This window comes from Eriocheir sinensis, chromosome 59 (assembly GCF_024679095.1).
Source record: "Eriocheir sinensis breed Jianghai 21 chromosome 59, ASM2467909v1, whole genome shotgun sequence".
NCBI classification, from domain to species: domain Eukaryota; kingdom Metazoa; phylum Arthropoda; class Malacostraca; order Decapoda; family Varunidae; genus Eriocheir; species Eriocheir sinensis.
In genome coordinates this window covers 2017385-2034474 of record NC_066567.1, presented here as the reverse complement: position 1 = coordinate 2034474, position 17090 = coordinate 2017385, and the positions used below count along the sequence as shown (strand labels likewise).

At 48.5% G+C, this 17090-nt stretch overlaps 1 protein-coding gene across 1 annotated transcript in view; it reads left to right on the top strand.

Moving 5' to 3' along the window:
* The window catches only part of LOC126985357 (uncharacterized), a 28307-nt gene that overhangs the window by 6145 nt on the left and 5072 nt on the right, over nt 1-17090 (top strand). Inside the window, exons 2-4 of the mRNA XM_050840131.1 lie at nt 8164-8308; nt 11136-11272; nt 16019-16250. Coding sequence (XP_050696088.1) covers nt 8164-8308; nt 11136-11272; nt 16019-16250 — 514 coding nt within the window. The remainder of the gene's footprint in view (nt 1-8163; nt 8309-11135; nt 11273-16018; nt 16251-17090) is intronic.

Below are 17090 nucleotides of genomic sequence, written 5' to 3'. Positions count from 1 at the left end.
TCCTTGGATTGAAGGTCAGGTATATGGGATACTCTCCATTCAATAATAGCTGAGCTAGGGGGTCCATGGCAATCTTGAATTTGACCATTTTTTTCATGAAAACTAGCATAAGATCAAAGGTAAGCTTAGTATAAGCTATTAAAAGACAGTGTAGTGAATGAAATGGACAAAATAACAAAGCCCGCGCATGTGTAGTTCAATTTTGGACAAAACTCGACAAGGGGATGCTATACGACGCCACACCGGGGTCGCTGCATCTGGCCGCCCCGTGCCCGCTGCCACTCGGACCAAACAATGAACACTATATGGCAACGGTCCGGCCATGATGTTCCTTTACGTTGCTGTGACACGTTTTTGATATTTTGGTAAACGTTTATAACTTCACCCAGTCTCAGAATGGCGTGCGACTTATCATTTTTTTGTGTGTGTGAGTTTTAATCTGGCAAATATTCCCCGCAGAAATCATAGTTTACCGAAATTCCCTCCCCCTCATCCCCATCCAAAAACTATTGAATTCCGTGAAGCATCAAAACTCACCAGACAGAATTGTTTCGTCCGCACGACACACAGAACCGAGGAAAAATAAGCATTAAGCCCTCACAAGACACTGGGGAGGGCGGACACTCCCGCCGCTAAAGCTGAGCCGCCACCTTGACCGCCACATTGGAAGAGGCGCAAGAAGCGTATCACAAGTATCATCTAAAACAATTAAACTTAACAAATCTAACTAAACTTGACGTCGCCTCCTGACGGTGGAGGCCCTAAAAAAATCTTTAATCTAGCCAAACCTAACATCACTTCCTACCGGGTGGGGCATCGCGGGAAATGGTTACCGGGAAAGATGAATAAATAATACGACAAGATATGTTAGGAAAAAGTGTCAAACTCCGTAGTGCGACGGGTGTAAAAGTAGATAAATAATACTGTTGTTGTTCTCACTCATATGGAGTAGAAAAAAAATTACCGAAAAGTTAATGACGAAGCTGCCTACTTGAGGGTGTCACGATAGGCTGGCGAGGGGAAGAAGAACGACGCTACCATCAGATGATTGTTTTGGCGGAGTCGATAGAACGAATTACAGTCAGCTCCGACTATTCTGGTCCTGAACCTTCACCAGTTAGTCTCAATTCATCCACCTTAACTTTGCTCTTCCTCTACTTCCAAGTGTCAAGTACTTTCAGTTTATCGTGACGTCGACTCCACACCCTTTCATTCTCCTTTCCTGCACTTGCTTTGATACTTCTCCCACTCTCACTGTACCATTTATTCACTGATTCTTACCCTGTCCTCTCTTGCTACACCAAACACCCACCGTACCATTCCCATCTGCATTACACCCACCTTCTTTTCTTGCTTCCGTTATCACGCAAACTTCTAATAACCCTAACCTCCTTTCCCTCCCTTCTCTCCACCCACTCATACGCACGACTGTTTTTTCCCTTCTCCCTCTTTCCCTATTCAGTCAACCTCCTACATAACCCTGCCTCCTCTTCCTTCACCCATATACACGCCTTCCATCTGCCTCAAGGCGCGGTAAGAGAAGTAGCTTACAGAGAAACGGATAAGCAGGTGAGTGAAGAAGTGCGAGGAGTGAGGCAGGTTAATAAGGTAAGGTGAGGCAGGTTAATAAGGTAAGGTGAGGCAGGTGGTAAGGCAGGTGGACAAGCGGGAAGTGTGAGGTGAAGGACAAGGCTGAGGAACAGGTGCAAGCTTAATGAGAAGTAAGGGAAGGTGTGATGAGATTACCTGTCACTCAGACACTCAACCACTCAGTCATCCGATCAGCCAGCTATTCAGTCAGTCAACCACTCGGCCAGTCAGTTGAACAGTCATACACTCAGCCAGACAGTTAACCACTCAGCTAGTCATCAAATCAATCGCTCAACTGGTCAGTCACCCATCTTACCAACCAGTCATACACCTATCCAGCAGGTCAAAACCTCAGTAAGCCATTTAACTAATCAGTTAGTCTATCCATCCAGCCAATCAGTCATCCAGGCAGTCAGTATATGCGTTTGTCATCCATTGGATCATTCTGTCACCCAGTCATTTACTCATCCAGTCAGTCATCCAGGCAATCAGTACGTAAGCCAGTTAGCAAATGAATCAGTCTATCATCCAGTCAGATACTCATCTAGTCAGTCAAGTCAGTCAGCCATATATTTATCGGTCAGACCAACCAGTAAGTCAGTCAGTTAACCTTACTTACACGCATCCAGCGAGTGGGTCCGACAACCGTCCATTCATTCATTAAATCAGTCAGTCAACCATCCATCAGATCGACCAGTCAGTCAGTCAATCGTCACCTTGCTGAGATTCAGAGCAAGAAGCCAATTAGGTCAGATAGGACACCATATGACTGCCAAGGCTATTCCTCTCATCCATCAGAATATTAACTAACCAAATGCTGCTAAAAATTTTATAGCATCTGAATATATCTAATTTAAGCCCATTACTAAGAGTCCTACCGCGTTATTATACCAGCAGAACCTCATTGGCATCACCCTTCTTCAAGCCTTAATCTGTTAGTAAATTTCAGTCGTCTCCACGCATCCTTCGGCCCTAAAGAATGTAGTCACCCAGTCAGCGGGTCAGCTTTCCCATGGTGTGCTGGACTGTATAAGTCATGCATCACCTGACTGACGGCGCCAATAGCACGTGCATAATGCCGAGGGTGACTCATAGGAGGAGGAGGAGGAGGAGGAGGAAGACGGGGACGAGGGGAGGAGGAGGAAGGTTTGTGGTGTGGGAAGATTACGCGCTGACCATGAGGGAAGATTGAGAGGGAGGAGGAGGAGGAGGAGGAGGAGGAGGAGGAGGAAGGTAAAAGAAAAGGAAAGAGAGAGAGAGAGAGAGAGAGAGAGAGAGAGAGAGAGAGAGAGAGAGAGAGAGAGAGAGAGAGAGAGAGAGAGAGAGAGAGAGAGAGAGAGAGAGAGAGAGAGAGAGAGAGAGAGAGAAAGGGGGTGAAGAAAGGAAGTTGTGGTGGAAGATTTGAAGGGAAGAAGATAAAAGAATAAAAAAAGGAAACTAAACCAGAAAAGGAGGAGGAGGAGGAGGAGGAGGAGGAAAATGGAGAAAGGCAAAGGAACAGATAGGGAGGAAGAGAGGTAAAAGGTGCAGGACAGGTAACAAGACAGGTAAAGGTACAATAGATTAAGACAGGTGAGGAGACTAAAATAACCAGGATAATGAGGAACATGTGGACAGGTGGACGCGACGCATTCAATAGGTTAAACAAGAGGAAGAGATGTATAAGGAGATGAAAGACAGTTAAAAGACGGAAGGTAAGAAAAAAGGAGGTGAGAAGAAAGAGCATTAGCATTAAACATGGTAAAAGAGGAGGACGGGAAGTATGGAACAGGTGACAGGAGGAAGGGGAGGCGATAAAAGGCAGTTGAAAGAGAAAAAGGAAGATATCAAATAAGTAAGCGGGGAGAAAAGATAGAATAAACCATGAAGAAGAAGAAGAAGAAAGAGGAGGAGGAGGAGGAGGAGGAGGAGGAGGGGGAGAAGGAGGAAGAAGAGAAGGAGGAGGAGGAGGAGAAAGGAGGAAAAAGAGTAGTAGTAGTAGTAGTAGGAGGAGGAGGAGGAGGAGGAGGAAAGAGTACTGTATATAAGAGAGCAAAGGGAAATGAAAGAAAAAAGAGGAAAGTGATCCGAAGAAATGGAAGAACAAAAGGAAAAAGGAAAGGAGGAGGAAGAGACGAAGTAAAAATATAAGACAGGTATAGAAGAGATAGAAAGGATAAGACATACAAGTGATTACAGAAGGATAGAAAAGGGTATGAGGCATTAGTGGGTACGAGGTGAGGGGGGTGAGGTATGAGGGTGCTGGAGGGTGGTAGGTATGAGGGCCAAGAGGGGCAGGAGCAGGCAGGTGAGAGTTTACCTGTAGCGTGAGACAGCGTGACTCACCGCAAGACATTAGCATATGATGAACGTTACCTGACAGGCGAGGACTCTGCCGCCTACACACACACACACACACACACACACACACACACACACGAGCATACACACGACTCTATAGGTGGTGTACACATGCACACGACCAGGTAGTAAAAACACACACACACACACACACACACACACACACACACACACACACACACACACACACACACTAGTATAACTGGTTACAGGTCAACTCGTAACCAAGACACCTCGTACCTCGGTCTACTCGTAACCGAGCTAACTCGTACCCTCGGTCAGCTATTAATGCGGGCAACTCGTAACAGATAGGATTTTTTCCTGTGTACGACTGACATTAATAACTCATATGGGGAGTAATTAACATGGTTAGAATTAATACTCTGGTCTGAATATTCCAATAGTTAAGAACAAAGTTTTAGATAGGAGCTTGGTCACGATTACTATTATGCTCAAAAGAGAACTACAGCTTTAACTTGTATTGCAGACAACGAACCGACTTAATAACTTAATCGCACACGTATTATCTAATTATGCATATATATAATCCTTACTTGTGACTTAGCTCATAGCGATAGCCGATGCAGGAGCACACTTTGCACAGCTGATACCTGGTGCTCGATGTTTGATATATGAAGGTGGCCTGGCCTGGAGGAGCGACTTATGTTAGAATATTAGCCTAATAGTGGATTGTGTGAGACGCTGAGTTGAACCAAGAGTGAACGACAAATCCCTTAATGCATTACTAATCTAAGGGTTACGAGTTGACCCAGGGGTGCGAGTTGATTTGGTTAATTAAGAGTTGACCTGACACCGTATAATTTATTGTTTAGACATTCATATCAAATACAAGAATTCACATATAATCATTTACACATACAGTAAAAACAATACAAAAGTCTACATACATACCGCCTGTGCCTAATAATAATTTATGTTATTAGCAAACGAGAGAGAGAGAGAGAGAGAGAGAGAGAGAGAGAGAGAGAGAGACGTATGATAATTTGGTCCTATTATGAACGCTCGCCTGACAACACCTCGCCACCAGCCCGCCGGTCACGCCCTCCTCCGAGATAAAGAGAAGGACAAGGAAAAAATAGATAAACGGAAAAAAGAGAAAGAGAGGAAGAACAAGATAAAAAAAAACTTGCAGTGGCGGGGTGACATTCTTCTTACTCTGTGTGTGTGTGTGTGTGTGTGTGTGTGTGTGTTGCCCCGATAAAGCATTATTAATCAAGTGTGTTTGTTGGTGTTGATTTTTAGTTTTTTTCATTTTCCTTTCTTGACGGTGGTGGTGACAGTGATCGTGATTGTGGTGGTGGTGGTGATGATGATGGTGGTGGTTATTGTGGTGGTGCTGGTATGGGGGTGATGGTGGTGGTGGAGGTGATGGTGGTGGTGGTGGTTATTGTGGTGGTGGTGGTGATAATGGTGGTGGTGGTGATGGTGGTGATGGTTATGGTGGTGGTGGTGGTGGTGATGGTGGTGATGGTTATGGTGGTGGTGGTGGTGGTGATGGTTACTGTGGTGGTACTGGTAATGGTGGTGGTGGTGATGGTGGTGATAGTTATGGTGGTGGTGGTGGTGGTGGTTATGGTGGTGGTGGTTACAGTGGTGGTGGTGGTGGTGGTTATAGTGGTGGTGGTGGTGGTGGTTATAGTGGTGGTGGTAGTGGTGGTTATGGTGGTGGTGGTGGTGGGGGTGGTTATGGTGGTGGTGCTGGAGAATGATAATGGTGGTGGCGTTGTTGGTGTTGGTGTTGGTAATGCAGTATGTTTACTGTTTATGTATTCGTGAGGAGCATTATAACATCAACAACAACAACAACAATAATAATAATAATAATAAATTCGAAGCGGGCGGAACATGCTTTTGCAGTTCCATCATTTCGTGTGTGTGCAAGGGTGCATGCCTGGGAGCGAGTGCGGGCTGATACGATCTTGTAAATTACATAAATTCCGAGCTTTTGATCTAGGAATCCTGTGAATACTAGCAGCAAAGTAATAATAACTATAATCTTGGTAATCGTGCGCCCGTCAGCGGGTGGGAAACAAACGGATGAACCTGTCCAGCACGCAAGGTTCATTGACGCTGGCGTTGGCTTCTTCTGCTGTTGTACTTTTATATTGACAGATTAATACTCCTTTCAAAGCTTTCTTTACTTCATCCGCGGTTACATTGGGAACTTTCTAATTCAAAGATTCATTCTTTCGCTTCTGAGGTAATGTGAGTAATCACGAATCCGCGGGACTGGGCTCACCCAGCTGTTCATCCTCCCTTTCGGGCTGGTCGATAAATGGGTACCTGAGGAAACCTGGGGAAGGTAAACTGTGGTAACCCGGATGTCACACTGGCCCTGTGTCCAGATGTCATGTGATACATCCCGCTGCAAGCTCAAGGGCAAATGTGAGGGAGATGAGCATTGCGGCCACGCGCAGTTTTAGCGAATGTCACCAACGTTACCTTTAATCTATTAAACTCCATTCGCGTGTCCACTCTAAGGGCCGCTTTCACAGTCACTTTGTTTGTTTTGATCGTTACCAATGGCGACGATCGACGCTATAGTATTTCCACGTAAAACTGCCCGATGGGGTAGTGGCCGCTGCAGAGGAAGCGAAAGGTGTTGAGAGTGTGTGGCAAGGTGCGGGGCTAGGCTAACCCCGCAGCCGCCACTACCCTATCGGGCAGTTTTACGTGGAAATACTATAGCGGCAAATACCGCCGCTCATTGCTAACGATCAAAGCAAACAAGGTGACTGTGAAAGCGGTCTTAATAGGTGCCCGAGGCTGCTTGCTCTCTGCACTAAAGCCGAAACGTCCTTCATTTTTATTACTTTTCAGTATTTTTTCCCGTTGATCAAATTTTCAGGAATATTTTTCAATTCCCATTCATCATTACGTGGAGAAAATTATGCTACTTTTTTTTCAAATTATATTTGTCACTTGCCAAATAAACGATTTTTGTCATTCTGCGACAACTAATTTTCAATGAAGTAAGGTTATTGTACATTTCCTTTGTAAATTTTGGAGATATTGGAATAATTTTAGCAAGTGTTTTTTTTATGTATATTTAGTAATTGTTCGCAACTTCCTTGCGAAAAGCAACGATGTAGACACATACACTCACACCTTTCCCTTCCCTCCCCTTCCTCCCATTCCCTGACTTACCCGTCTCTTCTTCACCTCTACCCTCCATAACTGCTCCTGTTCCTCTACCTACACTCTACGTACACTCACACACCTCTCCCTTCCCTCCCCTTCCTCCCATTCCCTCACACGCACCCGTCTCTGCTTCACCTCTACCCTCCATAACTGCTCCTGTTCCTCGACCTTCCCTCGTCCGCCTCCCTTCGTTGATCCTTCCCATCCTCTACTTATCTTCCCTCCCTCCATCCCTTGTTCCATCTTACCCTTACTCGTCCATCCTTACGTTCCCTCTCCCTCACACTCCGTTGCCAACGTTCTCCTGTTTCCCTAATCCACCTCACCCACACTTTCCTTAACCTTCACCCCCCTCACACACTTGTATCCTTCCTTCAGTCCCTTCACCCTCCCACACACACACACTTATACGTTCACTCCACGCTTACGTCAGTTCACCCTTTCATCTACATACTCCTTCATCCTCCCTTCCACCGTTCACTCCCTCTCACCCTCACCTCTCTGTTCTCCCTTCCCTTCACATCCTCTCTTCCAGACGTTCCCCTTTTCTTCCTTTCGTTCGCCATATGAACCTCTCCCTCGCCCTCCCTTCCTTCCTTCCTTCCCTAAATCATCTCGCACTTTATTCTCCCTTTCTTTCCTTCACCCTTTTCCCTCTTTTTTCAGTTATCTACCCTTTACCCTCCTTTCCTTGTTTCCCCTCCCTTGTCCTCCCCTCCAGCCTTTCCCTCTCCCTTGCCTTCTTTCCCTCCCCTTCATCCAGCTTTTTCTTATTTTCTTTTCCTTTATCCAGGAACACAGATCTTCACCCATCCACGGTCCACGTAACATACACACCTTCATCTCCCTTCCTTCCTTCCTTCCTTCCGTTCGCCTGCTCCACCTGGCTTTAAGTTCTTCCCTCCTTCCTCTCACATCCTCTCCTCCCTTTTACCCTTCCTTCATGCCGTCCCACTGTTCCACCTTACCCTGTATTATCCCTTCTTTACCTTCACCTCCTCCCATCCTACCTTTCTCTCGTATCTCCCTATTCACCCAGACTAACTTCGCTAACTCCTTGTTCCCGCGCAGTGCCGCTGATCCGCTGCGAGTGTTCCACCGCTGACTGTGCCGCGGCGGGGGTGACCTCCTGCACCACCACCTCACTCTGCTACTTCCAACACTTTGACCACCGCGACGGCTCGCACCCCATCACCCGCGGCTGCATCACCTCCAGGTAACTTATCAATCAACTGGCCACAGGTCGCCGCTCCCCGCTGTCCTGTGTTAACTGTTTTTAAATTTTTGATCACGCTTTCCTGCTCCTTTCCGCTTCGTCGTTTAAATTTCTGTTAAGGTTAATTTGTTACCTACTTTATATTCAATAATCTTGCTTTTGCCGTGGTTTTTTAGTAACATGACGATTACTAGTAAAAAAAAAAAAAAAAAAAAAGGGAGGTCGATGAGTGTTGGCCACGTCCCCCATGAAAGTGAGGCGAGGATCTTATGTAGCTATATGGAACATGACGACAGGTGACGCTGTAATAGATAAATACCTAAGCGCTGATGATACAATACGAAACCAGTCTAGGACAGGGATTGGGATGGGGATCTATAAAAATAAAAATATCTATCTATCTATCTCCGTGTCTATCTATCTGTCAATAGATAGATACAGGTTGATAGATATAATAATTATAGATAAATAGGTAAATAGATCGATACAATATAGATAGATAGATATAGATATATAGATAGATACAGATAGAACGATATAGATACTTCATAGTGTGCTGAGGTATTGAGATCCTAATGCATGCAAGATGGCGGCAGACACAGCGTTACCAGCTGGATATAAACTGAGGGTGTTCCTCGAGCACTGCAAAAAGAACACTACCGCTCAACAATATATATATATATATATATATATATATATATATATATATATATATATATATATATATATATATATTGTTGTGCTGGAAGCTTCCCCCGGCGACCATAGGCCTCTAGAAGGCTCCCGGAGAAACGAGCAAAGGGGCGGGGAGCAAGGCGAGCCGTCCGCGCCCCGTGGCGCCAGGCGGGAAGTGTTGCCAACTCGCATATTTTTTTGCTACATGTTGTTGTATGAAATAAAATATACTGTAACATTCTAGACTGTACTGTTCTGGATATATATAGGAGAAGAGGGCGAGAGAGTCCCAGTCCCAGTCATAGTAAGCTAGTGGTAAGTGAAGAGTCAAAGTGAAGTGTACTACTAAAGAAGAATATTAAACTACAGAAGCTGTGCGAAGTGTTTACATATCTCCCTCCCACGGAGTCTCCCGACGGCGACACGGAACCCAAGTAACACGTCCGGCCTAACAATATATATATATATATATATATATATATATATATATATATATATATATATATATATATATATATATATATATATAACACACACACACACACACACACACACACACACACACACACACACACACACACACACACACACACACACACACACACACACACACACACACACTTGCCACAAGCAGGCAGGCACAAAAAGTTGCTGTTTTGATCCACCGCGGCCAACACCTGCAGACGTATCGTGCAAGGGTCAACTGAGCTATCTTGATTTACCTCCGTATATGAGCAGGACATTTTTTTTCCCCGTAGGCTAATCTTATTACGTGTTGAAGCTCCCTTTGATCCACCCACACCCCATCAACCTTTGTATGTGCTGGTAAATCGCTCATCATTTGTTCATCAGTATCATTGTTATTTTTAATCGTCTCATGATTTTTTTTCTTTAATCTTAAGGCATGGCCTAAGGACTGAACTAGGTTCTGGTTTTACTCGTTCTTTAACTTTACTTCTATTCTAAAGCTGACATCACCTCTAAATTAGGCTGTTCTAATAATTCTAAAATTGTCCTCACCATTCTCCCCTTCTTCAATTTAAATCTTCTAATTCCACACAGTCACTTGGTCGATTCGGCTATGAGCATCAGCCCACAACTAAACAATGGCTTCGAGACGTTGTTTTGCTGCGATTGCGATCAATTTGTGTGTTTTGGCACATTATTTGCCAAGAACACGTCTTTGGACTCGCTCTTGGCTTCGAAGATGAAAGACCGAAAGCATATGGAGGGAGTAGGCAGTCAAACAGCTAACGAATCGGGCGCAAGCTACTCCGGTGAGGTATATGCGAGAGGCGAGGGGGTGCTGCAAGCCTATCCAAGACCCTTCCCGTGCCTTCACTTTCCGTTTCCCGCTAACACCAGAGAGTAGTTCAGCATGCTCTCTAAAGACAAATCATCTTACTCTCCACACCACACTACATACACGCTACACACACACACACCACTTCCTCAAAATTTATTCAAAATTCGTTATGGCCAACCAAGCCTTGGAGTTCTCATCTGCGGGGAGGACCATAAATACCCCTAGATCGGACTCCCTTTACGGTACCGACCACAAGTAATGTCTTGATAACTCCTTTAACTTTCTTTTTATCAGTTTCTGCAACATACGCGGTCTTTGCACTAATTTCCATTCTGTGGAATATTGACTGTAATCTCTACTCTGCTCCCTCCTACTATCTGCAGCCTAAATTTTAATCCAAAACTGGATGTTGCGTCTACGTACGCAACATCACTTGGTCTCGTGCCCACGACCTTGACCAGAATTTTCCACCATCTGACTAAGGCTTCATTGTCATTCTATTACTAAGTACATCTGTGCTGTCTATCTCTCACTCTACCAACTATGTAGGCTAAAGTTCTTTAATTCTTTTAATTCAAAAGTGGTGCACATCATGACTCACTATGAGAATAAACCATGAATTTCTTCACCATTAGAGTAACCTACCATTTTAGTGTGTGGTAACCAATCCCTTTCTTCAGTATAACAAAAAGTCATTATCAAATAATGTATGAGATACAAGTAAGCCAGGAATTTCTTCACTCACATTAACCAAACATTTTCCAGTGTCTAGGAGTAACCACTGCATTTCTTAAACATACCACTAATCCATCACTCTCTCCTCCTTCCTTTGTATCTCCCCTGCAGCAGTGGGAACTCCCTGCAGTGTCTGAACCTGCACATGGCTGAGCAGCGCAGGTCCTGGCCCTACGTGGTGTGTTGTGACACTGACTACTGTAACAGAGATCTTCCCCTGCCCATCACACCTTACTTCCCTTTGCAAGGTATAAACACACACTTAATTCCCTTCCCTTCCGGAAAAAAACTTCGAGTTTTATGGTAGAAGAAAATAGCAGATGTTCGATAGTCGAGAGGGTTGATTTATGGTACGGCCGTTAACCTCCTCACCCTGTCAGACATGGTGCTGCCATCTAGGTGCCATTTGAATAACTATATAGTACGCATCCTCAATCTCGCGGGCACCATATTAACTCTCCTTCTCTAAACTCCTTGCTTTATACTCTACCGTACCTAGGGGGTAGGGGTCGGACGCCCCCCCCCCATTTGCTAAAGAGTCCATTTTCTGAGAAAGTGAAAACGAAATACTGGGATGAAAAGTTCAAGGGTTTCGTTATGAGAGCAGAAAAACAAACCCAGAAATGCCAGTTTTGCAAAACCCCGAACCGCCAGCTGATTTGTCTCGCTTCGCTCACCACTTTCGATCCCTCTTCAACTGGGTATGAAGATCCACATTTAGTGAAAAAAGACCCCCCCCCCACCCCTTTCCACAGCTCTGGTTGCGGTCCTGCAATATACCACTATATAACATATTTTAAGGTGAAAGTAATCGAAAAGTAATCGATTACCAATTGATTAATGACCACAAAAATAATCGAAATAATCGATTAATGAAAAAATCGAGTATCGCCCATCACTAGCCTACTACGTACCATGTGTGTGTGTGTGTGTGTGTGTGTGTGTGTGTGTGTGTGTTCTAAAACGAGAAATGAGTGGTTTCGTTGTAAAGTTATCGGATAAATAGCACATCAAACCTAGCAAAAATCAGTGTCAGTCACCACAGTAAGATGTATATTTTTCTGAAATAATGCCCATATACTTTGTTAGGGTCACATGACCTTGGTGAACAAAGGAAAGGTTGAGGTGGAATGGATTACTCATGGATGTAATGAACTAAAGATGGTCTCTCTCCCCTAGTCCCTGGATGACTGTGTATCATTTGATAAGTAGGCTAGATACATACATAAATTAATATATAACAAATGATGTACATACTAGACTACTACTACTACTAGTAATAATAATAATAATAATAATAATAATAATAATAATGTTACACCACCCCCTACCACAACCATCCACGGGCAGGCAGGCGGCGTGATCCCCACTCAGCACTTCCTGCTCCGGGCCGGTGTGACTGGCAGGTCTCTTGTTTCATCACATTACACATACAATCATTCACAGCACATTCATCTGTAACACTATTTCAGAAGGAAGGCAAGCTGGACCTGCCCCAACATTCAACAAACAAAACCCCTGGGACATCACTAAAGTCTCTTAAACCATCCCGGCCGACGCCTCTTTCGCCGAGGGCCGCGCTGGGGCGCGGGCGGCGCAGGCGGGCGGTGGCACAGAGCGGCGTCGTCGGACCCAGGTACTTGCTCAGGGTCGTCACTGACATCTGCCGATTCGCTCGCTCCGCCCATGTTCTCGTTCGGCCCTTGGTCGACCTCTGACCATCCCCCTTCGCCCTGCTGGGGGCCGTCTTTCTTCGCCGTCGTATATCTCCTTCATGCCCTGGCCTGCCACCTGAGCTTGCCCCCGTACGCGTCGGTGCACCTCAGCCAGGCTTTCCTGCAGTGCCGCTGCTAAGCCAGAAGGTGACGGGCAAGCTCACGTCGCAATACACATAAATCAGTCTGTCCTCACGACCAGCCGTCAGTCCTCAGTGGGCTCTTCCACATCATCCGCTCCACGTGACGCGGACGGACAGTCGACACCGGCTGGCCTCCACGTCTCGATCGGTGACGTCCATCGGCCGGCGCTCCACCAGCTGCCTACACCGATACGAGCCCACTGCCCCTCCAGGTCAGGCCATGCCGAGCACTCTCAGCCCCGGTGTCCCACTGTACGCGTCGTGGCTACAAACCGCTAGTCTCTCCCTGGCAACACGCTGGTCTGAAGTCGACTCCTCTCCAGCCCGTCCGCGCCCGCGCCCGCGCCGCGTCCCTGGACCCTGGGACAGGCACTCAAGCGGTGGGCTGGGCACCACAGTCCAGCGCGGCTGGGGCGGGCGGGGGGTCAGCCGGTCGCCCAGGCACCGACTGCACCTATGCCCCTCTTGCCACAGCCCCCCCACGAGCCACAGAGACCCTCCATCGACGCTGCCTTCATCTTCACCTTCGCCATCCGGCCCCGGAGGTCATAGCAGGGCGGGGCGGCCCAGCCGCTGGTCATCGTCAAGGCCCCGAACTCCAAGGCCCTCGTCAGCGCGTCGTCGGTCCACGGCAGGGGTGAGAGTCCTCGCCAGTCTCGTCCCTCAGCGCCCGGCAGTCCTCACAGAAGCGCTGTGTCGTCCTTCTTCATATCCAGGACGACTGCTGAGGGCCACGGACAGTCTGTCCGCTCCATCACCCCCTGCGCCGCCAGCTCGTTGACGGCGCTGCAGTTCCTCCCGCCTGGCCGGCACGCGTGTTGATGTTGTGCTTCACCAACCCCGTGCAGCCCAGATCCAAGTCACCCCTGCTAAACACGTCCGCGTACTGGGCCAGGGTGTGGCGCATTTTCTCCGTCTGCGCCTCCGTCAGGTGAGCGGCGCTCCGGTGCGCCGAACCGACGCTTCCTCTCGTTGTTCCACCTCTTCACAGGTGCCCAGCTTGGCACCAGCGGGTACTTTCCGAGCCTCGTCGGAGGAGTTAGCCACCAGCACCGTCCCGCTCCTTCGAGACTCCGTCCGGCTGCCACACCATCAGGCAGCTGCAGGCCCTCCGTGGACTCCACCGTGCCTTCCGCTGGCATCGCAGCATCCGACCGGCAACACAGGACCTTCCTGGCCTCCGTCCCCGGGGCAAGGTGCAGTCGCTCCGCCGCGACTACCTCTGCACAGCCGACCTTCGGGAGCAAAGGCGCCTGTCCGCGCAGCCTCTCCAGCTCCCGTCCCCGGTCGGCACAGGCCTCGCCCTGCGGCAGGTAGTCGAGGGCTCGTCTCGATCGGCGACGTCCATCGGCCGGCGCTCCAAAGCGCTGCCTACGCCGATACGAGCCTCCACTGGGCCCTCAGACTGCACGCAGTGCCCGCGACGCCACACAGCCTCTGTGGCGCGTCCTAGGTCCTCTCGGCGCTCCCCACCAAGCGGCCGGGCCCGTCCACTGAGCCCCGTAGCGCTGTCGTCAGCAGCAGCGCCTTCTCATCCTCGCCCCAGCTCTGGGCAGCAGCTGGCATCTTGAACTGGGCTAAGCCTCCCATGCCAGCTTCCCGTCGTGCTCGCCGGCCCCCTGAGCGCCGGGAGGCTGAGGGGCCGCAGCGGACCACGTGGGCTGCAAGCCGGCCAGCATGGCGGAGAGGGAGGCGGTGAGAGAGGCAACGAGGCAGAGTTAATGGGTCCGACTCCAGCACCAGCTGGACCCGGCTCCCCAGCCTCCTGCAGCCTCCACCGGCTCCGCCACGACGCCACCAGGCTGCCAGGGCCCCACGCGGAGTCCCGCCAGTCCGCCACCCGTGCACCCGCCAGCACGTGACGCTTCTTGTTCCTCCCGCACGTTGCCACCTCTCGCTGCTGCCATGGGAGAGAGTGGACTACGTGACCTGCAACCAGCTGGCATGGAGGAGAGGGAGGCAACGAGGCGGGGGCCCAACCTCCTGCGGCAGCTACTGGTTCCGCCACGACGCTACCAGGCTCCAGGAGTCCTTGCCAGGAGCCCCAGATAGGCGCTTCCTGCCAGAACTGAGCCTTCTTCCTCCGCGTGCGGCGGTGCCACCTCTCGCAGCTGCCTCTCCGCCTCCCTCAGGCCTCGGACCTCGCCTTCCGGGGTCCGCACCTCCTCCAGCCGTTCACTCCTCGCGCTGTCGCAGCCCTGGTCGGTGTACTGCTGGGTTTCCACCTTCAGGGACGAGAGACTGCTCTGGAGGACCTCGGCAAGATGGCGTGCCTGCTCGTGTGCCCTCTCGTCTGCCCTCTGATCCAATTCCTGCCTCAGACTGGCCAGCATGGCAGCGAACAATTCCATCTGGCCCGGCTTCACCTCACCCGGGTCAGCCTCGGCCTTGCCCGTCTCCTCACCCTCACGGCGATCACTGGGGGACGCCATGACACTCGGCGCGCTTCACTGTTCACTTATCCCACTCCTGACACCAAGTGTTACACCACCCCCTACCACAACCATCCACGGGCAGGCAGGCGGCGTGATCCCCACCAGAACAGCCACACGGGCACCAGTCACTCACAGCGGCCCACACGGAACACCGAGGGGAGCAGGAACGGGGCAGGGCACAAAGGATACACGTTGAACACTAAGTTCTAGTTTAATGACAGGTTCCTCACAGAGTACAGCAACTTTCAAGGGCACAGAACAGTTAATCAGGCACAGTACAGGGGCACGGCAGTCACGCACACACAGATGCACACAGCTCGCGAGCGGAGCAGCTCAACACTCTCTCAAGCCCAGACACGCGTCTTCTCCCCTACAACTCCTCAGCCACCCTTGCTCCCCACTGCCGACTCAGCACTTCCTGCCCATCTGTCTCTCTTGTCCCAACAAGTAGAGTTGCACCATGCTGAGCTAACATTGCATCATGCTACAAGTTCATCACATTACACATACAATCATTCACATACAGCACATTCGTAACAATAATAATAATAATAATAATAATAATAATAATAATAATAATAAAAATAAATACACATAAATAGCAGAATTGGTTAATAATAAATAAGAGAAGGAAACGAGGCAGAAAGAGTAAATTTTAAACCAATTCAACACCCTTCACTTACCACTTTTTGATGTGACAGCCGGCACTGGGAAGGAAGAACAGCAGGAGAAAGTGCAGGACACGTCAGCCCTCCTTCATCACGGTCTGGCTGGCATTGCCCTTCACCACCACCGCCGCCACAACACTACCACGATCAAGGGCCCTCATGAAGCACTGCGACTCAACACCATCTGCCTGGTGGTGATTGGTGCTGCTGTCGCCTTCATGGCCTCCATCAGTGTTGCGGGGCTGTGTGTTGTTGCGAGATACAGGTGATGCAGCACTAATCTTTCCACTTTGTGTTGTCATGACAATATTACATTGATCATACTATAATAGCCATCCTATTACATACGCTATTGGCCTGCCACATAGGCGAGACTACTCCAGTTAGGTCATTTTTTTGTGTTTGACAATACTCCCCCTCTCCGCCAAAACAAGCTTGGGGACCTGTGGGAATGCCTTACGTACTTATTCACTTGTTATTAGGGAAGAAACCAATGATTATTACCTAACGACCTCCCCCCACCCACCCCTTCCATTATCTTACCCTGCACAGTTAACGAGAGGCTTTCTGACACAGATAATCCGGCCCTGCACACACACACACACACACGGATGACAATAACATACAGACAATGCGCAGTATATAAGCCCAATCATCTACCTGTTGCTGTTAAGACAAAAAAAAAAAAACTACCTAACGAGCCCTCTCACATTATCTTACACCAATCCTGGTCTTCATAGCGGACGAATCTGTTTCTACTGAGGCTTCGTTTTTGCTGTGATAGTTTGTGACAGTCCAAGTAATTAACTGACTCCCTCTTCTTTTTCTGGTTTGGTAATTGCCGATATTTCGCGTCACACGGCCCAAACACTAACCGCAAAACCCCGCACACTCGGACATCCACCCAGAACTGACTCCCTCTGTGCTAAGGCAGTGCTGTGATTGGTCCAAGACAGTGACTCTCAAAATAGCGACTTCTGATTGGACTAGTCTATTCTCATTACCAGAGTCACCATTGAACGATTTTGTCGGTGGATTTGTTATTGGTTTAGCATTAGTAAATAGATCAGGCAACATTATTAGAGCTGTGTGTAATTGCTCATTT